Here is a 26631-nt window from a genome sequence, read left to right on the forward strand (position 1 = left end):
ATCAAACAAGGCCTTTTCCAGAGGTGGTACACTATCGCCCCTAAGCATAGCTTGCATAGGCAAGATTTCAGACTTTTACCACGCATCTCCACCTTAAACCAGACGTGAAATTCTTGTTCTTTGCATTTCTCTTTTATAAGTATCATCCTAGTAAACGATTTCAATAATTATAGAACCAACAAGTGCCGCCTTGACAAGTTTAAAACGCGCCGCAAAAAAACCCCTTGGAAGATCCCAATGTAATGGGCCGAAGTTTTATAAAATCCCATAATTAGATCCAGGCCCAACTTTGACAAGGAGGGCGAAAAAAAAATAATAATAATAAAAAAAAAACATTACCACCACGGCACCACCCGAAGCCGAAGGCGTTTCTCTCTGCATCAATTTGAGAAGAGTAATGGAGGAGGAAGAGGAAGAGCAGCAAAACTGGGAGCGAAAGCAGCAGAGGAAAAGCTCCGTAGTGATAAAGATACCATCTTATCAGGAAGTCATTGAGAGCTCACAGTCGAAGTCAACCCCGCCATCTCTCTTCAACCCTTCCCAGTCCTTCTCTCAGGCCTTCTCCTTCATCAAATCCTCTGAGTTCTACATTCCACCTCCCCCACCATCCAATGCATCCTCCTCTTCCTCTTCGCATTTCGCACAGGCCTCCAACGACACCGTTTCAAGGTACCCCATTTACCCCTTTGAATTGAAACCCAATATATTTATATTGGCTGATGTTATAAAGTTGGATTTCTGTCCGTTTTGGTGGAAAGTTGTTTTTTTTTTTGGGATGTTTTACGGTGTTACAGTTTAGGCTTGGGTTACCCATTTAGCTATTTCAATTAAAAATCTCTTTTTTGTATAGGAGTAATTAGTTGTTATCTATATGTGATGGTTTCCTTTGTAGGTAATTTGGCTTCTGGGAAAGTTTTGTGGTTTTAGAGTTTAGCCTTAAGGTACCCTTTGGTTTTTTGTTTGTTTGGAGGGAAGTTGGTTTTTGGGAAAATTTAGGTTATTGTTTGCTTTGTTGGAAAGTGGGAAGGTCTTGTCATTGTTTGCTTTATTTTGGTGTATTTGACATTGGAAAGGAAAAGGGGGAAACGAAATTTGGGGACTTGTGGATTCTGTTGGCTTTTGTTTGTAAGAGATAAATTTATGAGTAAAATGTGCAATTTAGCTATATGTGTTTGACTTAGGTGAATAGAGGCTATTGTTTTCTTTGCTACCAAATAGTTAAGGATGAAAGCGAAATCAAGATTTTATTTTATGTCATTGCAATGCTTTATGTTTAGGGAGCCAATGACGCATGCGTTTTCAATCTAGAGGGATATAACGCTCTTTAGATATTCATGTTTTTATTGATTTATACCTGAGAAACGAAGGAACTTTACCAGACGAAGCTAATACCACTATGAAGAATTGATTCTTGTAGGGGCCTTTTTGTTATAAGCAGGTTCAGATTTTCAATTCTGAGTGGCAACAAGAACCAAAACTATAACACATAAAGTTGCTTTCTTTTCATTTCCTTTGTTTTCTCAGCAACCACATGATGAGTTTTGTGGTAAGGGGGTTTGTTTTGCTAGTTCCATTTAAAATTCAGACTGCTCTCTGCGATCTGTTGTTTGTTTTAGGCTTCTTTGTAATTGAGATGCTCTATTTGATCTGTTGTTTGTTTTAGGCAAACTAGTCAATCAGATGCACCATCTTCTTCATCATCATCAACTTTTGCTGCTGCTACTTCATCAACGCTGCCAACATCCCTTGCCACGCAGAACCGCAATGCAATTCTTGTGAGCCACAGACAGGTAAGAGTCTTTATTTAGGGCATCTTATGCCATTGCATAGAATTCAAATGGTCATATTGTGTTTTACATTGTTTTTAAGCAATGGATACAGAACCAAGATGTTTATCTAAGGGGGGGTCGGATATAATTCTAAAATAAAATCCCTCCTGGTATCGTGTGGGTTTGTCTCTAGAAATATATGAGCAGCTGGGTATTCTTGGTGAATGATGGTATGCTCATATTTTTTTGGCAAGAAAACATTGATTGGTAAAGATATCTGAAATAGGTAAAATGTTTGTAGCATATATAGGGCCCGTTACGTACATAGCAAAGTGCAAATAGTCTAAGATTTACATTGCGCTTGTGTTAGACCAAGATTTTTCACATTAATAAATACATGTTTTAATTATCCAAAAAAAATAATAAGAACATATTTTTATATACTTTTTGCCTTGTGACAAAATGGGGGGACTAGTTAAATTTCTTAATTGGAACTGGGTAAAGAAAACTGACAAACTATTTATGACATGTTTATCAAATATGATTTATTTCCTTTTTCAGAAGAGTTCTTACTTCTCTGTCTGTAAATTCGTTTACTGTTCTTTTAAGAAAAAAGATAAAGATAGAAGAGCTAGGTTGAAGAGGTTGACATTACTTTTTGTTTCTATGAAAATAGATATGCCCTTGGTCTTAAACTAAGGGAAAAATTATGAAGGCTCTTTTTTTTTTTTAAAAAAAAAATAAAGACTGATCACAGTTTTGAGAGGCTGGAGTTCCGAATATATGGGTTTTTAGAAAAGCTTCCTAAATGGGTGCACACAACCCAAAAAAAAAAAAAAACGTGGTAACTAATTATTTCAATTAACTTCAATTGGGATGGACCTCTTGGGAGGGGGGCAGGGCCCCCTGACCCCTATAGGTCCGTCCCTAATTATAGCCATTGCAGCTGTATAATTTGATGTTATGATTAAGGCATCTGTTGGTGGTTGGAGCTTTAGGCATTTTCGTGCTTGCCTCTTTCATTGCACATGGCTTTCCCTCTATATACATGTAGAGCTGTTGGTAATGGTAGATGTGTTGTAATCATGCTGTTGAATGTGAGGATTTGTTTATAAACTAATACATGCAATAAATTTTGGATTTGGTTTGCCTAGGAAACTTTTAGATGCTGCAAGTTATTCCTTTATATATTATTGATTACAGTATTTGTCTAATTCGATAATAGTAAGTAACAACGCTATATGGGAAGAAGGTTTTGCTTGGTTTTGTTAATTTAATACTATTTAAGTGTAAAACATAGCTCAGCTACCCTGCTAAACAGCGGCTGATCTAGGATAAGACTTCATTGTGCAGTGTATGTTCTTATTTTTGACATCTGGAGGCAGATCTGCACCTAAACTGGATCAGAAAGAATATCTTCCATCAACATTCATATCTTGAAGGTTCTAATATATTTTCATACCCTCTAATGTAATAAGACTAGACAAAACATTCACACACCAAATAAATAAATAAATAAAGAAGAAGAAGAAAGTAAGAAGAAAAAAAAAAGAAAAAAGGAGGGAAGGCATAGGATATATAATTGCGACAGTTTGGCATCTTTGTAATGTACTACTCTCTTCAAAGCAATTTAATCTAGCTTATAGAATGTTGACACCTCGAGTGGGGCCATCTCCTTTGAAAGTTGGGGGTTGTCTTGGGATCTCGACATTCACATTTTATGTCTTTATTTTATTTTTGCATTGCTTTTTAAGTACTCCTTTTTAATCAAGTTTTATGGCAAAAGATAATTTCGTTTGGACTTAGAAGTTTTGAGCTCAGTTGAACTACTTAGTAGTAATTATTGAGCTTCTTTTCTTTCTTAGCCTGAATTTAGAATTCCTTTCTCCTCGTGTAGAAGGGAAACCCCTTGCTCAGACATATAAGGAATGTGAAGTGGGCTTTTGCAGATATTGTTTGTGACTTCTTACTTGGTCAAAGCTCATGTGCTCTCTATCTGAGGTTTGAACATCTGCAGCTTGTCATATTTTTCATTTGCATGAATGCAAGGTGATAAACTGGGTGCTATTTAGTCAGTCTGTTACAACGAGGAATTTAAACTTACAGCTATACAGCTTGATAGATAGTGAAACATATGTAGTGAGCTAGCTCATCCAAACAAATGCCTCATTGATGTGAAGTATCATCCAGGCTCATTGGACCAGGACTGGCCTTGTTAGAACCTTAGTTAACAAAAAAACTGGGCCTGGCTTTTGATATATAGAGTTGCCTAGTTTGCCTTTTCTAATTGTTGTGTAATATGAATGTTAAATTCCACTCTTATGCATCAGCACTATTAAGTTTAGCAATTGATGCAGTCTTCGGTATCATCTGCTGCACCCAGACTACTTATATTTCCGTATCAGAGAACTCCAAAAGAATTTCAAGCTTCGCGTCGTCCTATGCCATGTTGATGTGGTAAGCCAACCTACTTTAATATCCGTCCTTAGTAGAGTTTTTTCTAATTTAAGATTTTCAATGATCCATGTGGATGTTTCAATTTAGCTGTTTGTTGTCCATTTGAAATAAAGGGTGCAATATTTTTATTTCATTGGTTTCAGGAAGATGTAGTCAAGCCTTTACTTGAAGTGACTAAGACAGCTCTGCTTCATGATTGTACCCTATTATGTGCTTGGAGGTACACTTTATTTTACTTTCAAGTGCTAGTGAATAGCATATCATGAAGACATATTTTAATTACAGTAGGAGCCTGGGTCTGAATTGTATTACAAAATCATATTTTTACAATGGTTCTAACCTAGGAAGATCATATGCTTGCTACAACGCCTGGTCAAGGATGAATTGCTTTGCTTCCATTACTGTTCAAATCAAAATGTAATTAACTCTTTTCTAGGAAGTTGGTATATTGTTGCAAGTGGCTCGGTTATGTTAGTAGTAGTGCAGTAGCACTTAATGAATCTGCCTATTGAGAGGAGAACATGTTTGATTTATTTATTTTTTGACGAGCTTCCTCTTTTATAGTTTGGAGGAATGTGGTCGGTACTTGGAGACGATAAAAGTCTATGAGAACAAGCCTGCAGACATTATTCAAGGCCAAATGGATACGGACTATCTATCACGGGTATCAATATATTTGTGGTCTTTGGTCTGTTAGTAAATCTGTGCTTATTATAAAATTTGATTGAGAGTCTTAATTTGCTTAAAATGTGAACTTTGTTTGCTGCGCTGAGCGCTATGAATTTATTGAACTGACACCATTTCGTTTAAACTGTAGCTAAATCATGCTCTTACAACAGTTCGACGTGTTAACAAGACTGATGTAGTCACCCTTGGTACTACATTCGGGGTAGGCCTGCAGCTTCACACCTAGATCTTTCCACTGGGGCTTTATTTTATATTCTTTGTCATTCTTTGTATGTTCATATAGTGCTGGTTGTCATATCACTGCAGTCCCTTTCTCATATCATGGATGCATCCATGGAAGATCTAGCTCGATGCCCTGGAATAGGAGAGCGCAAGGTACTTTTCAGCATTCAAAGTGAGCCAAGTCAAATTATGTCATTCAGTTGACTGTGTTTGTAAGCCTGTGGTTGATTTGAATTCCTTAAAAGTAAAGGAATTATTGTTTCCAAATAAAATGAGTCCACCATGTTCAACAGGTAAGACGCTTGTATGACACTTTTCATGAGCCATTCAAGCGTGTGGTTTCCAGCCGCCCTGCTGTCTCAGAGACTCCTGGCCAGGACAATGCTGAACCTTGCTCAGTGAGTGAAGAAAAGGAAGAGGACACGTCCACAGAAGATGCAAACAAACGTAAGAAGAAAGAACCTGAATTGACGGTTAAATCAGCCCTGTCAGCTGCTTTTGCCAAGTATGCTGATAAAGCTGGTAAAAAGAACACATAGTCAATAGCAGAGAAGAGAGGAGAAACATGGGTTGCTTTGGAATAAGAAGCTCAAAAATAAAGAGATTGGAAGGTCGGGATCACCCAATTTTGTGCACCCAGTGATTCTGCACTACAGAAAATCTTAGAGGTATTGTAACATTTATTTCTCTATGCAGAGAATTATTGTAACTTGTATGTATATATAGATTGCCTAGAATTACAGTCGTACCGTATAATTAACTATCATCTTCCGCAATGAAATTGAGCTGTCTTTTTATAACTTGCAAAAAAAGGAAAAAGCACTATGAACTCCAGCATAGCCATGTTTGGTATCTTGAAAGTACATGCGACTTGCAATGACAAATGGTTTGCCATCAGATTGTGCTAGAAGCTTGCAAGAAGGATTTTCACTATTTTGAAGGATTTTGTGGTGATGTAGGACGGATTACAGATCGAGGCAGAAAAGCCCAATTGTATTCCCGTTCGAACGAGGCGCAACTGTGCCTCTCAGGCAGCCAGGCAGAACCGACCGATTGGACCCCTGTTCATATAGGGTTCCAATTGGCAGGCTTTGGAGTTTTGACAGAACCACTCAGTTGGATTCCCGTTTGAACAGGGTTTCAAACCATCAGGTTCTGGAGTATTGACAAAACCACCCGGTTGGACTCCCATTCGAATGGAAGCCCAACCGTGACAAGTATAGAAGCATGAGAATGTGCGAAAATCCCGACAAACAATATTGTTTGATTCTTCGTAGATTTGGGCGTTAATGCGCTTATGTGAACTTTTCCCTTACCGATGACAATACCAACCAATTTTCTTCCTTAATTAGCATTAACCTTAACCTTAATAATTTCCATTAAGATTAGGACTTGTCATTTTTATTTAGTCTTTCCATTTTTAGTTGATTTTATTGCCTTTTTAGATTTAATCTTTGGTAATGTTTTTCTTTAGATGCTTTACTTTTACTCTTCTTTTTTTTCCCTTTATTCATTTATTTATTCGCTTACTCTTAAGGTTTTAGTTTCCATCTTCTAAGTAATTTACGTTGATGTTATAAGAAGACCGATGGATGTATTGCAAATCAGCTTTCGATAATGAAATATTGAATAAGTAAAGTTATTGAATATTTTGTTATCGTTTCTTTCAAGCTTTGGCTTGTGGTTCCTTTCGAATAGAAGACGTTGCTGCTTCCATTATTTTCCTATCACACCATCCGCTACGCCATGTGGTTCATTGGTGACCATGCCATATGGAACTGAATCTAGGAATGTTTCTTACAGAATATAGTGAGATAAAATTGAGGTATTTTTCAAACTTGCAAATTGATAGCCTAATAAGATGGATCATACAGAACGTATTAGATGTCAAATGAAGTTGAAAAAGACGACTTCTCTCACTTGCAATTATATTTTTCTTTTCTTTTTCTTTTTTTTTGGAGCAAATAATATTCATTAAAAATCAAAGAACAGTAATGAGAGAAACCCCAACTACAAGATCAGAGAGAGCTCAAAAAAAAAACTTCTATTCATTTTTTTTTTGGGCATTCTATTTATGTGGCGCCATAACTTCGTTACTCATACCAATTAAGTTATTTGTGATTCATTCCAAATTTTATTTTTTATTTTTTATTTTTTTATTTTTTTAAAAAAATTCAGTCTCAACTTATGGTATTTACCAATAACATGTTGAATGACTGGTAAAGGGCAAGAAAATGATTCCCAACATTCATTAGACTAGTTGGAAACTTGGAATGAATGGTGCTCATCCTGTGCATAAATTGTGGGTATTTTTAAAGTCCCAAGAGTCTTAGCCCTTTCTATTTTGCTTTGATCTTTAACTTTCAACAGTAGATATCCCAGATTGAGTTGACATACATTCCACTCCAACCCCAACCCTGCTGAAAAGAATGAAAATAGTGTGGGGTGTAGGGCATATAAATTATTCCACCGACAGACCCCCCCTTTGTCTCTTTTGTATGATCCTTCTGGGTCAAGGGTTCCCACTACACTTCATCTTCTAACACTAGGAGGCTAAGAGCTATAGCTGTTTCAAACACAAAAAGGACAATCACGCTAGCCAGAGGGCCAGTTGCCACCCTAAATTGTCTCATAAAATGACAATCCTCGATCTCATTCATTAACCATGAAATAATTAACTGTCATATTGCATATATACAGGAAACGTACGTGCAAGAGGTTGTTACAAAGCTTATGACAAATTAGTGGATTACTTTCTGAAGATTCTCTGGATCATTATTTGATCAGCCAATGAGGATTTCATGACATCGTAGCCATAACTTAGGTGTTGGCTTTTCCTTTGGTCCTTTTTCCATGGCTTTTAATTCCTTTGGTCCCTAACACCCTGCATTTCACCCTTGCTGTCATCAAATGCACTATACCTTTGCTGCCTTCTGATTCTTGTTTCCTGTCATCATGGCCGGCTCAATAAATTTTGAGGCCTTAGGCGAATATTTTAAATGAGGCATTATTTTAACATTTAAATATTAAATAATAATAAATTTTTAATTTTTTTATTATACTTTTATATTAAAATTATTGTTTTCACTTTTGAAATTCAATGTTATATTACTAGTAGCAAGCCTATATAAATTTTACAGGGGCAAAAAAACATGTAATATTATATTTTTTGCTAAACATTTTACTATTCAACAAAAAATCTACTTAACTCAAGTTTTTGTGTTTTTTAACACAAGACATAAGTTTTGTTTGACAAAACGACAAAAGTGTTATAAGATGTAAAAAAACAAAAATAAAATTAATAACATGACAAGTTTTGTTGGCAAGCACATCAGAACATGTGGTTGTGGATGACCGATAAAAACAATGAAAAATGTGTGGTCATGACAGGTGGTCTTATCTTGTTTTCACAATAAATAAAAGAAGGCTAAGCCATTAGTTTCAAACTCAGTGCCATAGATCTAGAGAAAAAAAAAAAAAAAAACTTGCAGAGAAGAAGAAAAAGAAAGTACTTAAGAGTCATAGATCAAGAAAATAATAAATGAAAATCCTACCACCTATCACAGTGGTTAGCATCTTAGTGTTTATGTTTTTACCTTGGGTTAATGGGTGTGGAAGTTTGCTAGAAGGAGAGACTGAGTCTCAGGCAAGCTCAGCGGTCTTGGCCCTCTTACCACTTGGCTGCTGAAAAAATTTGTATAGCTTTTCAAAAAGTAATTTTGGTAATTTGCTGGAATTAAGAGAATGATATTTTTTATTTTTTACTTTTAAATCCGTGTTACTAGATTGATGGTTGATTTTTCTACGTAGAGTTCTAGAGTCTCTCAAATGGTGAAATAATGTGCTGTTTTTTTTTTTTTCCTTGTGCAAAAGTGTTGTGTTCTTGGGCCTCTAATGATTGATTTTTTTTGTGGGAGTTGGTGCAAGGGAGAAATAATGCACGTTTTTGTCTTGGTAATCGTTGTTTTCTTAGGCCTTGATGATTGATTTTTCAATAAGAGTTAGTATTCCAAAACAGAGATAATGCACTATTTTTTTTTCTTTAAATGGTTATTGACTTGTTTTTTTTAAACTTTGTCTCAGTTTCACGGGACCTTCTTCAATTTTTTACGAGGTCTCATGGGGCCTTCTTTCATCCGTTTTACAGGGCCTTCTTCCATCTTTTATGGGGCCTTAGGCGACCGCCTAAGTCGACTAGTGGAAGAGCCGGCCTGCATGTCATAGCCCTTGGATGAACCTATTAAAAAAATCAGCTTTCATCACTTTTTTTTTCAATGGACTGCTTCTTTCATGTCATAGCTTCTTTTTAAGAACAAAAAAAAAAAAAAAAAAAAAAAAGGAAAAGAAAGAAGAAGAAAAAGTGTCACTTGTGGTCTTGATCTCTCAATTATACATTTTTTTTTCCCCTTGAGAGAAAAGTTGATGGGGGTCATCTCCTAATAGACTCGATGGTTTTCCCATTCGTGTTTTTAGAATACTAAACCTGTTTGATAGCTGTTTTGAAAACATTTTTTATTTTTATTTTTCAAAACAGCGAAATGCTTTTTTGTATTGTTGATGTGCTTTTTGCAAACCGTTTTAAAAACCAAAACAATTGAAAACAAAAACATAAAAAACAAAAACAAAAATCTGGAAACAACTTGTACATGTTTCTGAAAACAGTTTTTGGTGTTTTCATTTAGTCTTCTTTTTTTTTCTTCCTCTGTGGAGAAAAATATTATACTACGTACGTTTTGCTGGGTTCCATTTCATAGTGTGTGTATATATATATATATATATATATATATTACCATTTTGATTGGTTTTGGGACCCAGATTAATTTTTTGGTATTGGTGAAATGAGTTTGTTTCTAATAAATTAATGTGCGTCAGTGTGTGAGAAAATTGTTTTCTGAACAATTGTCCAAACGAATTTAGACCTGTTTTTTGTTTTCATAAACTGTTTTCAGAAATAGTTCACCAAACACTTCTTTAGCCAAAAATAAAACAGAAAATTATTTTCTATTTTTTTTCTCAAAAACAGTTCACAGAAACAAAAATAAAAACTGATTTTCCAATGTTTTCTGCTCGGCTTAGGATGCTGCAGCAGGCAGACATTTAGGTACCGGGTGATTGTCATATTGGTGGACTCGATCTGCACATGGACTTGAACACACCCATCACGTGCCAGACAAACCATTGCGTGTCCTTTTGAGCGTTTCTTCTCATATATTTTCTCTTGTTGATTCTCCACAACGAATAAGAGCCAACAAGAAAACGTACGTAGGCAACAAATATCTTCCAAGTTACACTTTCATTAAGCCTCCAACTTTGCTTATTAACCTTTTCTAATGGCATTTTCAATAGCCCCGTGGAAATTTACTTATTTAACTGGCGTTTCTGTGGGTGTAGGGCTTCCGTTGTGGTTTCTGCTGGTGTTTTCTTTGTTCTTTTTGCTTATTCTGTATTGGTGGCCTTTGTGCATGCTTCATGTATGCTCATGGACGTCTTACGCTTTCTTAATGATATCTCTTTCCTTACCTATCAAAAAATTTAATTATTTAATTGATTTTCTATAGCCCTTGGAATTCATCCATTTTTCTTTTCACCGCATTCAAATTAAGTATGCCCATCCCCCTTTGCATGTGAATGATCTATTCTATGATCCCATAAATTTGTTTATTCACCATAATCGGCAATGATTGATTGAAATGGGGTGTATAACATAATTAATGGAAAATTTTTACACTTGACAACAAAAATTTTGGTACTTGACAAAAGCAACTGCCTTTATTGATTTTTTACAACATTTTTGGAAGTTTTGGGGGGATCTGAACAACATATTACATAATTGGTCTACAGAAAATTATAGCACTTCAAGAATAATGCATTGGGTTCGTAATATCCTATGCAAACTCTCTGCTTAAGGCTTTGAGAACTAAAAGCAATTGCTACTGCTAATGCTGATATCCTACAAAATGCGCCAACGGCGGCTCTCAGAAGAAACTAAGGCTGCAATTGCATGAACCTTCTTCGGTTAGCTGGACATAAGAATGTTGCACTTTGACTCGGTTCATCTCAAAGAAGGTGTTTTATCTTTCACAGAGAAATTATCTGATGGTTGTCAGCTATTCTTGCAAGAACCTGCCTAGCTAGACTGAAGTGGAAAGCTTATTTTACTGATTTCACAGTCTTTAATACCTGGGACTTGCTATTTGACTTATAAATCTAGAGGAACATGAAGTACTAATAGAGTTGAGATTTTTGACCAGAGGGATTAGTGATTGCACAACATCAGTTATTAGAGGCCGATAATCTGCTTCCGGTTGCACACACATGGCTGCAATAGCCGCTATCTGGAAACCAATATATCAGAGATAAGGAAAATGGAGTTACTAGGAATTTAAGCATCAATAATGTTGATGACAATGATGATAGAAAACCAATTAGCTGACCTGAATTAGATCCTTTTTGGAATACTGGCCTTGTAGAGCAGGATCAACCATTTCCACTATTTTTTCTCTGTTAGTTAGCCTTGGAAGAGCCTGTTGAATTACAGAATAGATATGTCACTCTTCCAAACTTTTGAACTTCGGTTCTTTCTAGAGAATAAGATATTAAAAGCCAACAAAAAGAATCAAGGTATATATATTTCCAGTGCCAGTTTTGCATTCCCAAAGAAATTAACCATATATGTGGCATCACAAACATTGAGAAGCTTACATTATTAGTTAACAAGTCCTTTTAAACACGGGTTTTGGGTGATTGAATGATGCTGTGTTTTCTGATTACCATTTTCAATCAACATGTGGGAGTGGGGGTGGGAGCAGGAAGACATTCTTATTGAATGAAAAAAATTTGAACACTTAATTTCTTTGTTGAAGTCTTTTGAGCTGCACACCAATGGCTTGATAAAGCTCTTGTTAATAATGCTATGCTGGCTCCCTCACACTGATATACTTTTGAACATGTGATTCTGATTAATAGGAATCAAACAACATTTCATTATTCATTATAAAGTTCTTGCAGTTTATAAGAAGAAGCAAGGGGTTTCTACTGTTTTTTTTTTTATAAAGGAAATTGGAGGTGGCCTGCTAGATCAGATGAACTTGCTCATGATATTCAAAGCACTGTTGCTAATACTACTATTTGTCTATTTCTGGTGAAGATGGTGTCGCTTGTGAACCTTATGCTTCAGGGAAATATAGCTTGGATGCTACCTAGAAAGCAATAAGAGGATCCTACCGGTCAGTAGGCAGATTGGTGATTGGCAATCTGAGCTTCAGAGGGCAATTGACAATGCTAAAGGGATGCAGGGTTACTATTTACATAATTGCTTGATCAGTTACCATTTATAATGTTTGGATAGAAAGGAACCATAAAAACACTCTACAGAAGCTCAGTGAGAAAGCAATCATTCCAAATATCAGGGATGTGATCAAGATAAAGTTTCTTCTTGCAGAAGGTTGAAGGCTTCTAATCAAGCTTGACAAATGTAGCAGTCTCAATGTTCCCAAAGCTACTGTTTTTTTGGTTGTCCATCTGTATGTAGCTTGTTCTAGTAGTAGTGCTGTCGTGTTAATATTGCTGGGCTCATTTTGCAACACTTTTTAGGGTAGTCTTTTTGCTTTTTAACAAAAAAAAAAAAAAAAGCAAAAGTATTAACAAACAATTTAAAACACAAAACACTAAAAACTATTTTAACATTTATGTCACATCATAACCAAAAAGCCAAAAACACCCTCTAAAAAGTTTTATCAAACGAGCCCACGTGCTTTGTAGTCTTATGGGTGAATAGAATAAAGAGTGTTACACATACTTCCAAGTGCTCAATCCTTGATGTGACAGCGGAAATTACCATTGGATGAAATAATAAATTAAAGTACATGTAGCAAAAGTGAATACTTGAGAGTATGTATTGCATTTATTGAATAGAAATTGCATTCATAAAAATAAAATAAAAAAACAAAAAAAAGTAATGGAGTTTTCTACTAACCCATGAAACAAGAACATGCTCGCCAGAGGGCCGCTTGGAGTCAAGTGGTACACGGCCTGTTAACAGCTCTAGAAGTACAACACCATAGCTATATACATCTGATTTTGTAGTAAGCTTACCCGTTGAAGCATATCTGCATATATGATATTATCACAGGAAATTCATGAACAATTGTACAATGTGAAAATCACATATTTTTTTCCTCTTTATAACTAAGGTCCTATCCATGGAAATGCATTTAAAATGAAATAATATTTCACCTCAATTTTTGCTTTGGTAAGAAAATGACATCCTGCCTAATGGGGACCTCATTATTGCATGCTTGAATAAAACACTGTATTTTTATAGGTACGATAGTGATAGTGAAAGGTGACAGAGGACTTACTCCGGTGCCAGATATCCAGTGGTCCCGAGCACACGCGTCGAGATCTGACCGTCAATCTTGTCAGAGCCCATCTTGGCCAATCCAAAATCCGACACCTTGGCACGGAAATTTTGATCCAGAAGCACATTGGTGCACTTGAAGTCACGGTGGATAACTGGGGTTGGATTTGAATACTCATGGAGGAACTCAAGGGCCCTGGCGCAGTCAAAGGCTATTCTCAATCTGGTCCCCCAATCCAACGGCCTGTGTTGGCTGTGGGAGGGGTGGAGGTGGTGATGGAGAGTGCCATTTGGCATGAATTCAAAAATGAGAAGCCTGTGGTGTAGGTCAGCACAGTAGCCAAGTAGCTCCACTAGGTAAGGAGACTGGAGGCGGCTTAGAAGATCCACCTACATTAAAGAAGAGGGAAAAATGTCATTTAGTGTTACACGTACCCATGTGCAAGGAGGAAGACAAGACTTCCTGAATGCGTGCTGGCAATTTGGCAAATTAACAGATGGATAGAAAATGACTATTACCAAATTCATACTTCTATTTCTTCGAACCAGACAAAAGATATCCTGATTTTGTAACAAACAAGAAGAGGAGTTGCATCGGAATTCTTATAACATATTTTAAAAAAAGAATCAGCAATTTGCCCTTCCCAGATAGAGAAGTTTGCAGGGCTCACATGACGGGTGAACAGGAAGTCCGAAATCTACTTAAACAAGTAGGTCATGTAAAGGTTGTCTTGTATTTACTGTATGAATTATTAACAATCCAGAATGGAAAATGCTAAAAAACATCCCATCATCCCTCCTTCATTCCCCCTTTTTATTAAATAAATTGATTTTAATGAAAAAGTAGTCTCTGATGTGACATAAGAGACTACTTTTTCATTAAAATCAATTTATTTAATGAAAATGGAGAATGAGAGGAGAATGAGAGGTGCATGTGATAAATGTGTGGGCTGCCCAAAATCTACTCTAACAAGCAGGTTTCGCATATGCTATTTCACATTTACCATATAAACTGCTAGCAATTCAGACAAGCAAAATTACAGGTGTCTTTTGTACATAACACTAAGAGTTTTTTTATTTGTGGATGAGTGTGTCTCTGTAAAAGTCAACACTTTGAAACTGCTTAACAAAGTGTAATTAGATGGTCAAGGCAAACGATATTAGAGCAAGAAAGAAAACCATATTAGAGGAAGAAAGGGCAATCTTTCATAAGTCTGTTTACAGAAACCAGAGGAAAAAGCAAGAAAGAAACAAATTAGTGAGAAAGAATAATAAATGAAGTCAGTCACCTCAATCCTGAAAGCACGCTCCCCTTGCTTTCCTTGCCTATGCAACATCTTAATTGCTGACACGGTTCCATCACTCAGGACCCCTCTGTACACAATCCCATACCCTCCATTTCCGACGATATTTGCTTCACTGAATCCATCGGTGGCCGCTGCAAGCTCCTTGTATGTAAACACTTGGGCTCCTCTGCATCTGGATGGAGGTGTTCTGCTCATACTCGCTCCATAAAGACACCCACCCTTCACATCTGCCACATTTTAAGACATGCCCATCAAAGAAAAAGCTCTTGTACGAATACTAATCGACACGTAAGCTTTGAAAATGGCTAATAATCACCTGGGCTAGAATTGAAGTTCACAGTGGTATGAGCTTTGAACCTGCGACTTGTGCTGTTGATGCTTTTGTGTTCGCCATTGGTTTTGATGGATTTGAGTCGCCGGAGCAATACAATGATCAGAAATATAGTGAAGATGACGACAATGGTGGCGATGGATAAGATGATTATGAGAGTGAAAATGGATGGGAAAATGCCATGGTGGTGGCCGTGTGTTTGTGTATGTGAGTGATGGTGTTCCTGGGTGTGGTTGTTTGCAGTAGTACTAAAGTCAAGTGGCCTTGCAGGTACATCAGTGTTGTTAACTTCCATGAGCACAGAGAGCAATGCAGGAGACACACACACACACACACACAGAGATGACTTTTGTAAAAGATGAAGTGCAACTTTGTTTTATGGAGGTTTGAGTTTGCCTTCGTTGGAGGTCACCATCATCCTATTCCAATTCACGTACTTGTTTGAATTGCTAACCATATGAACAAATAATGTGAGAGATTAAACATAAAATTCACATGTCTAAATAAATTTTGAACTGTTGAATTATCTATTTGAACAAGTAGGTTTGGTCTTTCACATTACCTGTTTAAATCAATAGCAATTCGAACTGATAATTATCATGAATTCTTATCCCACCCCATCTCTCTCTCGTGAGTAAGCAATTGGTCTTGTGTATTTCATTCGTCTCTTCTTATGTAATTTCTATAGACATGTCTTTTTCTTCTGTTCAGAGAAAAATTTGGAAGCTTTTGCACCCTTTCACATTGATAGTTATCCAACTATAATTATGTGCTTAATTATTAACAATAACTTCTATCACCAATGGGGTGAAAACTAGGAAACCTCACCTGCCATGCCACCACCAATAAATTGCAGGTTGACCCAACAGGGGGAGATAAAACAATGCATAAATTTGTTTCCTTTAGGGCCTCCTTTGTGTAGTCATCTTTCATAAGGCTAAATTACAATCTCATATGGATGATTCGATCACACATAATATTTAAGGAGTTTGGATTGAAGACGTCTATATCTTACTGTATTAAAAAGACTTAAATCGATTCGGGATTATGTCCTCGTTGAAGTCAATTAGCATGAGGGACGGAACTACACGCAAGATTGGAGACAACAGCTTTCCATTTTCCAATTCAATCTGCGAGGTTCGTCTACGGATGGCGAGTCAGGGCCTTTAGCCTCCAAAATTTAAAAATTCTTCTAAAATTATAATTTTTTGTGAAATAAATCTTTGAAATTAATTTTTAACCTCTCTAAAAAGTCATTTGTTTAATTTTGCCTTCCTACCTAATTTGGAATAGATTATTCCAACAAAAAAAAAAATAATAGAAGGAGAGTGTAGTGAAGTGTATATAAAAGTCAAAGAGCATATAATTGAGGGAAACAGGAGACAATCATTGGCCAAGGTCTGAAAAACTAATGAAAGATTGCCAATCATTAAAAAGCCAATTTGTCTAAAACCCAATGGTCTATTTGGGTATGGTCTATTTGGGTGTTAAATTTTTGAAATCAGAATTGAATTTTTATTCTGTTTGCGAATTTCAAGGTCTGACTTTTTAGAAGAAAAAATATTAAATAAAATATAATTTATTTTTAAAAAAGTAGAATTAAAATCATTTTCTGTTTTCAAAATTCTGCTGCCAAACAGCCGACGAAATCATTATTGTAATTTGGAGTCGTGGGCCAGGGTGGTGAGCTCGACTCTTCGGCCCATCTGACATCTATTCTCAGCGTCATTTCGTTATCAGGGGACTGAATCAAGAATTAAAATAAATACAGAGGAAATACAATTTGCCCAAGTTTTTCATAACGCTCCAACCTTTTTACTGTTTACTTGCTTCTTTCCAAGCACTCGACTATATGAGGCATTGCCTTGAAGAAGGAAAAAAACAAAAAAGAACAAAAAAAATAGGGTACTTATATATGAGTATACTTGGTTAAAATTCTGTTTGTCTTTTACTTTCCTTTTTCAAAATAAAAATATTAAGAGTGGGAATAAAAATTGGGAAGCCCATGTCCCTCTTTTTTTTTCTTTTTTTTTGTCTTTTTCTTTTTTGTCTTTAGGGTTAATTACTTTTGTATACCTTTGGTTTGACTCGAAATCAAACAAAATCCTTAATTTTAAAGTGCATAGATGATACCTGTAATAATCTAATAAATGCATATGATATTTCCGTCTAATATTTTAACAGTGTACTACACCAAACCAATCAACAACTATCATAAATTTCATGTGCTTCATTAATATCATTAGGGGTCATCTTGGTCACCCCATGGCCAGCCACCCCCTATTGCTGGCCAAGGAGTAGCCGAACCAAAGCCATTGGAGGTTGTTTTAACCACTTCTATTACCAGTTTGGGGTTGGTCAAGCCCACCCTTTTCGGCCAAATCATTCTTGAGCCACACCTTTTTTTTTTTAATTTTTAAATAATATTAGCAAGACACGTGACAATTGTTGATTGGTTTGCCGTGACACACCGTTAAAAATATTAGACGAAACATAGACGAAAGTATACTCTGCGTTTATCAAATTACTAGGGTACCATCTACAACACTTTTTGAAACCGAGTCCATTTAATTTTGAATTCAAACCACATGTACTAAAAAAGTAGGGAAAAGTACACTTAGCCCCCTCAAACTAACACTCAATTGTCAATGTACCCCCCAAACTATCAATTGTGTCAATGTTCCTCCATAAACTACTAAAAAATGTCAATGTCCCCCCTAAGACTAACAAAAAGACAAAAATGACCTTAATTTTTTTTTGAATAAAACAAAAATGTCCTCATAAATTCAAAAAATTAAAACTAAAACTAAAAAGAAATTAAAAAAAATGAAAAAAGAACAATTTTTATTATTATTATTTTTTTAAAAAAAAGAAAAAAGAAAAGAAAAGCAAACAAAAAATAACTGAAATTTATTTATTTTTTTAATATAATAAAATAAAACAAATGAAAAAAAGAAAAAGAAAAAGAAAAACCAGTTTTTATTAAATTAAAAAACGAAAAAGAACAATTTTTTTTAAAAGAAAAAAAAATGAAAAAACAAAAAAAAAACTGAAATTTATTTTATTTAAAAAAATAAAACAAATTAAAAAAAAAACCAGTTTTTATTAAAATAAAATAAAAACGAAAAAAATAAAAAAAATAAATAAAAAACTGAAAATTATTATTTTTCTTTTTTAAAAATATAAAAAACAGTTTTAAATTTTTATTTTATTTTTTGGAATAAATTATTTTATATTATTTTAATAATTTTTTTAGTTTTATTTTAATAATTTTATGAAGTGCATTTTTGTCATTAGGGGGAGATTGAGATTTTTTGGTAGTTTATGGGAGACATTGACACAATTAGTAGTTTGGGGAGTACATTGACAATGAAGTGGTAATTTGTGGGGTTATACGTATTTTTCCCAAAAAAAAAAGTATATAAGCCTTGCATTTAATAAGCAGTTTTTTCACTGCTCAGAAAGGAAAAAATGCAGTTTTTTTTAAATTACAATCTGCTATGAAAAGTGAAAGCCATAACAATGGAAAGGACTTAAACTCCAGCAAGCATCATAAAAGATTAATAGGAAAAATAAAACTCCCAGTCATCCCTATCCCTTCATTTCCCCTTCTTACACACTTGAATGCGACAAGGCATAGACCTGACCCCCTAAACAGTAGGACATCAGTGACATCACTATCTGCATGTGTTGGGCATTGTCCCTTTTCTCTCACACCAAAGATCAATTGTCACACAAACATTTAAGTCGAGTAGGGCCAAGTCCTAATTGAAAGCAAGAAAATAAAAAACACATGAATGTTAAGACTTAAGCCCTCTCTTTCGGATACCTACATATCGCATCAAGCTGGTATCACGTGAACTGTTACCTACACTTAACCTAATCTTGGCATTGACCATCTATTCATGGAAATATCAGACTAGATCACAAGACAGCTCTTTCAATAAATTTCACAATTTCAAAAACTCAAAATATTCTAGGAAAAACCTAAGAACAAATTCAATTTCTATGGGACAATAAGACAAGGCTGAACAGCTCAATTTTAGAAACACAAAAAAGTCTCTCAAGTGTATATACTGTAATTTATTCTATTGAAGAAGTAGAGATTTACAGTTTCATCAATCATCCGGGAAACCTAGAAACCTATTAATAAGCTTAGCGACTGGCGTGGCATCACCTGGATGATATGGAAGGAGAGACTCCAAATTCATACTCGCTATGGTCTGATTAAGTGTTTGAGGACGAGCACAGTATAAATGCTTCCTCTCTGCTAGTTCTTCTGCTAACTCACTTTGATGATTGTCCATCAAATCTTCATTCACCACCACAATTAAAGGCTTGCCAAGTCGCAATGTCTCAAATATGCTTCCGGACCCTACACCACCGTCAAAATCAGTCATGAATGTAATTGTAAATTGGCATAGAAAATATGAAGCCTCCAATAATCCAAAACCAGACTTAAAACTTAAATCAACTTGGTTCTGCATTGTGCATATTGTGAATACTCCAGGCTCTTCTTGAATTTATTTGTGTTGGGCATTTTTTGGTGTTTGAGTATAGAATGTGTTTTAGTATATGGTAAAGTAAAATGTTAGCAACCTCACTCAACACACTGCTTCCCGGGCTTTTAGTAATTACCAACCTCATGAATGGAAGGGTAAAGTACAAAGAATTGGGGTTTGGCCTACCCATAAGTTTTCATTTCATGTACAAAGTAGAAATTATTTGTTCCTTTTAGTGGACATGAAAAAATTCCATGAAAATGTTTTGAGTAAAGTTTGATCATAACCAGAACAAGAGCTCATCTGATGTGTGGGAGATTATATTCAATAACCAAGTAATCAGTATCATAGACAACAAAGCATATCCCGGTAAGCTTTTGTTAACCTTTCTTGAATGACAGGATAACATAAATCCAATCCAAAAAATCATAAATCAGGGGATTGCTAAATGACAACTATAGGAACCACTATTGAAGGAAAACCACGAACATAGAAGTTGAGAGAAATGATAAGTTGGTGTCAATCTTACACTTCTTTTAATGCAAACAAAGAGGCAGAAAAATTCTTGTGATAATGTACCTGTTTAAGTTCTCACAAGGACTTGGTTATTATTTTTATTTTCTCTTTTTCTTTCCTCAGGAAATTCCCACAAGGACTAACATTCTACGCCCAATTCCTCAAAATACATATCTATCATAATGAACTAGCCTTGTATATTTAATCTTGGGGAAAATATACTTTAGCTTCCCGAACTACCATCACATTTTCATTTATGCCTCCAATCATAAATCAGGGGATTGCTAAATGACAACTATAGGAACCACAATTGAAGGAAAACCACGAACATAGAAGTTGAGAGAAATGATAAGTTGGTGTCAATCTTACACTTCTTTTAATGCAAACAAAGAGGCAGAAAAATTCTTTTGATAATGTACCTGTTTAAGTTCTCGCAAGGACTTGGTGATTATTTTTATTTTCTCTTTTTCTTTTCTCAGGAAATTCCCACAAGGACTAACGTTCTACGCCCAATTCCTCAAAATACATATCTATCAGAATGAACTAGCCTTGTATATTTAATCTTGGGAAAAATATACATTAGCTTCCCGAACCCAAACTACCATCACATTTTCATTTATGCCTCCAAACTTTAAAAAGTGACATGGGGAACCCACATAATACTACCATGTCAAATTAGACACTCAATTAGTATTTGTCATCAAAATAGATGAAAAAGAGGTCACACATGACCTCTTTTGCATTTTTCTCTCCAAAATACCCTTAATATTATTAAAAAATAAAATCAAAAAATAACCATTTCAAAAAATAAAAATTTTAAAACAAAAAATAAAAAAATGAAAAACTAACCTTTTTGGTTTTAGGTGGTTGAACCACCCCCACAGTCAGCCATCCCTATTTTTGATTTTTTTTAGGGTGGCCGACGCCACCCCTATTTTTGTTTTTGGTTGGTTTTTGGGGTGTGGGGGTGGTTCAGCCACCCCTTAGGGTTTTTTTTTTTTTTCAAATGTTTTTCATTTTTTTAATAATATTAAGGACATATTGGTAAGAAGAACTGAAAAGTAGTCACGTGCAGCACATATGACTACTTTTTCATTCATTTTAACGCCAATTTCTAACGGAGTGTCTAATTTGACATGCGGTGGTAGTATGGGAGGCCCTAATGTCACTTTCGAGTTTTGAGACGTAAATGAAAATATGGTGGATAATTTAGGGGACTAAAGTGTACTTTCTCCTTTAATCTTCTAGTTAAAAATGTTCACTAGAAGGCTAAAAGTGTGTTCTAAGAAACATGCCTCAAACATTGGCAACCATATTAGGGATTGACATTGTTTTAAAGTATCAAGGTAAGAAAAATTATAACATACCTCCACCCCATCCTGATGATATTGAAGCTGTTTTAAAAGGCCAAGGAGTTGAAATTGTCCAAATGACAGGTATCTTTCTTAAGAAGAATTTGAACTGGTGACCTTTCAAATGAAACTCAATTCCTTGGATAATACATCGAGTATGGTGAAAAACGGAAGTGGTATGCCAGTCTAGCCATTTTCCAGTGAAGGATAATAAATAAACAAGAACATAGAGAGAACAAGTATCAACCTATTAGGTGCTTACCTGCATGACTGATCACTAGAGATGCTGCTCTCAGATGATCCGCAATGCTTGATGAGAAAGTGAAGAAGTCTACAGCCAGGGACCCACCTTCACCTCCAGACTGCATAAGAAGAAACATTTTTAAATTGACTATCAAATGTGTAAGGAAACTTATTTAAAAAAATCAAGACCATTTGGCAAATATTTTAATAGAACTCCAAACTCCAACTCTAACCATAATTTACAGATCCAACTTCAGTAAGAACTCAAAATATAGTTCTCCTTTTCTTTTTGTTATTCTTCTTTTTCTCCTTTTTTTTTTTTTCTTTCTTTACTTTCAAGGTTAAATCCAAAATTTAATTCTTTGATGGCTGAAAACCACCTTACAGCATGCAAGGAATACACTGCTCACTACTTTCCTTTTTATAATTTCTTGCTTCTTCATCTCCGGTGATATTCTGGTGTGTGTTAGCTGCCTTTTTTTGGGAGGGAGGGAGGAATTTTATAATTACTTGCTTCTTCATCTCCGGTGATATTGTGGTGTGTGTTAGCTGCCTTTTTTTGGGAGGGGGGGGGGGGGGGGGGGGGGGGGGGGTTATGAGGTTCTATATAAAAATTGCCAAGATCAGCATCTTAAAATTAGACAAAAATATTCAAAATTTTGTTTAAAAAATAAAAGAATTATGAGGTTCTTGATACATGTCCTAATTCACCATTACAAACCCAAGCTTCTATCTCAAAGTAGCACAAGTCATTCAATCCAAATTAAAGCAGCAAACTCCCAATGGTACGTTGAACTACTACAAATTTTATCAGAAACCAAAACATAGGAAATGGCCAGATACTACGGTCAGAACCCAAAATTACCTTCGTGGGCGTGTCCGATCCGCGACCCATTTGAATGGTAAGGTGGGTATACCCTCTTTTCAACAACTCATCTTTAACTTCCCAAGTATCCACCGCTCTAACAAGAGCATCAAAACAAGTCGTTCCTACCGTTACGAAAACTGTTCTCTTTGGCTTTACACCATCCTCAGTATCTCCCATCTATGATTGACTTATACTTCACCACAATCCACACCACCTAAACCTTCAGCCACCACAAAATATCTCAAAGTAAACAAACTAAGGAACTAAGCACTATAATTATAAGGAAATAACAGTAATAAGAATTACGATGAAAATTAAAAAGAAAAGTACCAAAACAAATAATTCTACCACATCCCCCATTCATGTAAGCTCACACACACACACAATGTAACAACCCAGAAAAAACATTAGTCACATCTCCAAAATGACGAGTCAATTTGGAGTTTTCTTAAAATCACTTATAAAGCTCAGTTTCACCTACTAAGTAAGCAATGTGAGACTAAGTACCCATGAACGTCTTTATAAACTGCAAAATTAATGTGGGCTAATCATACTCCCAATGGGGGACTGGGGTGTTACAACCCCAACCCCTCCCCCCCTTTTAAACCACTGACGTTCTCGTCAGGTTAACGTCATGCAGTACTCCAATACAACATTATGTTACTAGATCGCTCTGATACTATTTATAATGACCTAGGGAAAGCGCTAGCCACATTTACGCTATCATCCCAAAAGAACTAGTGCTTTCCATATGTCATTACACACAGAAGGCAAACATAATGGTCCCATTTGGCAACCCACCCTTTTTTCATTTCTCCTTTATGTCCAAAAAAGTAAAACTTCTTTCATCACATTAAGAAACAAATTTCTTCACATTTAACTCACAAAAAATTCAAAACCCATTTTACCTTTAAATCACATCAACCCATTTATTTCTCATTTCTCCACTCAAAAACATTTGCCAAACACACAATCACATTAGAGAAACTAACATAAAGAAACAAAAAATACATAGATAAAAACAATCCAATGAACCCAACAGTTGGTCTACAAGATCGACCAATTCCTTTATATACTTCTTTGATAAATAATCAAAATATCATTAAAAGCGCAACCCAGGTAGATAGAAAGTATACAAGAGAAATATCTAGCTAAAAAAAAAGCAAATTAGGATAGTCAAACGCAATTGTCCAAAGGTAAAGAGAATTGAATAAAATAGTTTGATCTCCACCAATCGTCTTCTCGCAGTTCATAAAACTTCTATCATTTATTTCCCTCTAAAGACACGACAAAAGACATGATGGCACCATCTTCCACATTGTTGCACTCCCCCCCCCCCCCCCCAAAAAAAAAAAAAAGAAGAAAAAAAAGAGAGAGAAACAAATCTACTACTAGTGTAGACATAACCCAAGACAATCCAACACGACTAAAGATAGCACTCCATAAGGCATTATCAACATCACAATAGAGAAGAAGATGATCCACATACGCTCAGCTCCTCTTACACATGCAGCACCAATCAACCACAATGACATGAAGCTTCTTTAGGTTATCCATGGTAAGGGTCTTTCCTAGGGCGGCCGACAACGCAAAGAAACTGCTCTCAAGGGGATTTTTATCCACCAAACACTCTTCTAAGGGAAGGTAATGCTATCATGAGGGACAAGGACATTGTCGAAAGATCTAACGTCGAACAACGCTTTTTTAGAGAGGACCCAACGAAGCTTACCTTCATCCCCCCGTCTCAATCTAAGGAAGTACAATAATTTAAAAAATGAAGCAAAGACATCTACCTCTCAATCATGAGCCGCTCTATTAAAGGTTACGTTCCACTGATAGTAGTCACTAGAAAGCTCCAAATGATATGCTTTGAAGGCATCCTTAGCAAGAGCAATACTATTTAAATCCAGAAAGGCTTCCTTAAGGGCCTGATCTCCACACCACATGTTATGCCATAATCTAATCTTGGAACCATTTCCCACCTCAAATATGGTATGACTAAAAAATCCCTCCAACCCCTCCTAATATTCTTCTATAACTCACCTCATACGACCCATGAACCTCATTAGAAAATCACCCAACCCACGAGCTGCCATATTTAGAATCCACCACAACTTGATACAAAACCTCTTTCTCATGCATAGAGTGGCATAGCCATGTTCCCAAAAGAGCAGCATTGAACAACAAGAAGTTCCAGACCCCTAACCCTCTGTCATAAATCAGAGAACAAACCTTGAATTACCTTACCAAGTGAAATTTGAACTCTTCACCTAGCCCACTCCATAAGAAATCTCGTTACAACTTCTTTATGCGATTTGCAACACCAGCAGGGAGAGGGAAAGAGACGTTAAATATGTAGGCAAATTGGATATGGTGCTCTTGATTAAGGTAATCCTACCACCCTTAGACAAATACATCATCTTTCAACCAGCTAAACGACGCTCTATGTTCTCAATAACACCTTCCCAAATAGATTTGGCTTTAAAAGATGCTCCCAACAGAAGACCAAGATATTTCAAAGGCAAAAAACAAACCCCGCAACCTAGAATACCGATCAAACCATCCACATTATTGGCATTACCCACTGGAACCAATTCCGACTTGGCCAGGTTAATTTTCAACCCGAATACAGCTTTAAAGCATAAAAATAAGGCACATAGATAGTGCAGGTGATCAAGATTATCCCCATAAAAAATCAAGGTCTCATCCACAAACAGGAGGAGAGATAAGTTAACCACACCAGAGTTCCTAGACCCCAAAAAAACAAGGAAACAAGAAATAACAAGGAAAATCTTTAAAATGTAAAAAATTAAAGAAAAAAATAAGTTGTATCAGATTTTGAGCTAAGATCTATTGGAAATGAACAAGATGAATACAAATCCTAAAAGATTAGTACTTTTTGCTAATTAAGTGATAGGAACCTACGTTGCTTCGAGGGGGTCAGCCTCCAGGAATGGCTTAAGCAATTAGGGTTCTTCTTCCTTGAATCGCCACACATCATCTACACTCTTTTATAGAGATAATTGTAGCTTATTTTAGGAGGGTAATTATTCCAAGATATTGCTAATACAATTATTATGGAAATTATAGAAATTATGGAAAGCACAAAATGTTTAGAATCCTCAAGGGCGCTGTGCAGTGCCGTGTGACGGTGAGACGATTGCGGAGCCGTGTGTGGTGCTGATGTGCGGCAGTGGGCTATTGCTCAGTCGTTACCTGTAGTGCTGCGTGTGGTGGTTGGGTTGCCCTTCGAGTGTATGGATCTCAGAAGACGTGTGCGGTTGGAGAGCGGCGCTACTCCGGTGATTGAGTAGTGCGGTGTTGCATTGTTGCTCAGGGGGAGTTCTGGTGACGGGCCGAACGGCGTCCGGTGCTGCTCCGGTGGCGCGGCGGGTGTTGTATCACCGGTTACCGGCTGCGAGGTGAGAGGCGTGGCGGTGTGCAGCTGTGGGAAACGACCGTGGCGCTGCAATTTTGGGTTGTGAATTTGAGTCGTGCGTTCGCTGCGTTTTTTTTGGAAGAAGAAGAGGGCTGTTTGGTTGCAGCACTTGGTGGGAGTCCCTATTCCAGTGCACGGATAGGTTTAAGATTTCTCATAAGAAAGAGAGAGCCCCATAAAGAAATATTACAAAAAAGATGCAATTTAGTTACACTATCCATAAATTCAGGACAAATCTATTTTGCATTTTTAATAAATAATAGAATGGAATACTTTTTTAATAATTTTGCTTAATTATTCTAGTTAAAAGTGAGAGATGCATAATCCATTGAAAATACTGTAAGTATCAATAACAGAGCGATTCTTCAAATTTCACCACACATCTAATGATTCAAATAAGTCTTAGGAAAAAATACAATCTAATTCCCCAAACTACCATTATTTCTTCGTATGCTCCCCAAATTATTAATGCTTGTACTTTGGCTCCCTAAACTACCAAAATCTTTGAAAAATGCCAATTTTTACGAAATATCTCTATAATACCCCTGTCACGTGTCATTTCAAAAGAAAAATCTCTTT

General features: G+C 35.9%; 3 protein-coding genes across 5 annotated transcripts; 1 reads left to right on the forward strand and 2 right to left on the reverse strand.

The window, feature by feature from the left end:
* The first annotated feature begins 350 nt into the window (after positions 1–350).
* LOC133883106 (DNA excision repair protein ERCC-1) lies at positions 351–5935 on the forward strand. Its single transcript, XM_062322316.1, is given in 9 exon segments — positions 351–669; positions 1664–1790; positions 3667–3770; positions 4127–4226; positions 4370–4446; positions 4791–4890; positions 5044–5115; positions 5220–5288; positions 5429–5935. Coding segments are annotated over 9 exon segments (1212 nt in total). The 5' UTR covers positions 351–397; the 3' UTR covers positions 5720–5935.
* Positions 5936–10863: 4928 nt separating this feature from the next.
* On the reverse strand, positions 10864–15763 carry LOC133852033 (probable serine/threonine-protein kinase PBL7). The gene is made up of 7 exons (XM_062288699.1): positions 15695–15763; positions 15118–15581; positions 14784–15028; positions 13496–13884; positions 13111–13243; positions 11570–11659; positions 10864–11470 (listed from the first exon to the last, which is right to left on the reverse strand). Exons 2-7 carry the CDS (start codon positions 15425–15427, stop codon positions 11309–11311), a joined length of 1329 nt encoding a protein of 442 aa, XP_062144683.1. The 5' UTR covers positions 15428–15581; positions 15695–15763; the 3' UTR covers positions 10864–11308.
* A 3307-nt stretch (positions 15764–19070) lies between these two features.
* Positions 19071–26193, reverse strand: LOC133883149 (uncharacterized). Of its 3 annotated transcripts, XM_062287256.1 has the most exons (6): positions 25830–26193; positions 25539–25621; positions 22611–22833; positions 21765–21864; positions 21518–21640; positions 19071–19507 (listed from the first exon to the last, which is right to left on the reverse strand). In XM_062287256.1, the coding sequence occupies exons 3-6, from the start codon at positions 22788–22790 to the stop codon at positions 19251–19253; spliced, it is 660 nt and encodes a 219-aa protein (XP_062143240.1). In that variant the 5' UTR covers positions 22791–22833; positions 25539–25621; positions 25830–26193; the 3' UTR covers positions 19071–19250. The 3 variants fall into 3 exon arrangements, with proteins under 3 accessions (XP_062143240.1, XP_062178353.1, XP_062143241.1); XM_062322369.1 differs by lacking the exon at positions 25539–25621 and having other exon boundaries at positions 25830–26191; XM_062287257.1 differs by lacking the exons at positions 21518–21640; positions 25539–25621 and having other exon boundaries at positions 25830–26184.
* Between the last annotated feature and the right edge of the window lie 438 nt (positions 26194–26631).

Source organism: Alnus glutinosa, chromosome 12 (assembly GCF_958979055.1).
Source record: "Alnus glutinosa chromosome 12, dhAlnGlut1.1, whole genome shotgun sequence".
NCBI classification, from domain to species: Eukaryota; Viridiplantae; Streptophyta; class Magnoliopsida; order Fagales; family Betulaceae; genus Alnus; species Alnus glutinosa.

Excerpts from the sequence above, each read along its gene's own strand:
- LOC133883149 (XM_062287256.1), bottom strand. The coding sequence starts at position 22,790 with ATGGGAGATACTGAGGATGGTGTAAAGCCAAAGAGAACAGTTTTCGTA. Across the intron at positions 21,865-22,610 it reads GATCGGACACGCCCACGAAG|TCTGGAGGTGAAGGTGGGTC; the intron begins GTAATTTTGGGT and ends CTTCTTATGCAG. Across the intron at positions 21,641-21,764 it reads TCTAGTGATCAGTCATGCAG|GAATTGAGTTTCATTTGAAA; the intron begins GTAAGCACCTAA and ends GTATTATCCAAG.
- LOC133852033 (XM_062288699.1), bottom strand. The coding sequence starts at position 15,427 with ATGGAAGTTAACAACACTGATGTACCTGCAAGGCCACTTGACTTTAGT. Across the intron at positions 13,885-14,783 it reads AGCGTGCTTTCAGGATTGAG|GTGGATCTTCTAAGCCGCCT; the intron begins GTGACTGACTTC and ends TCTTTAATGTAG. Across the intron at positions 11,660-13,110 it reads AGCATGTTCTTGTTTCATGG|GCTCTTCCAAGGCTAACTAA; the intron begins GTTAGTAGAAAA and ends GTAATTCAACAG.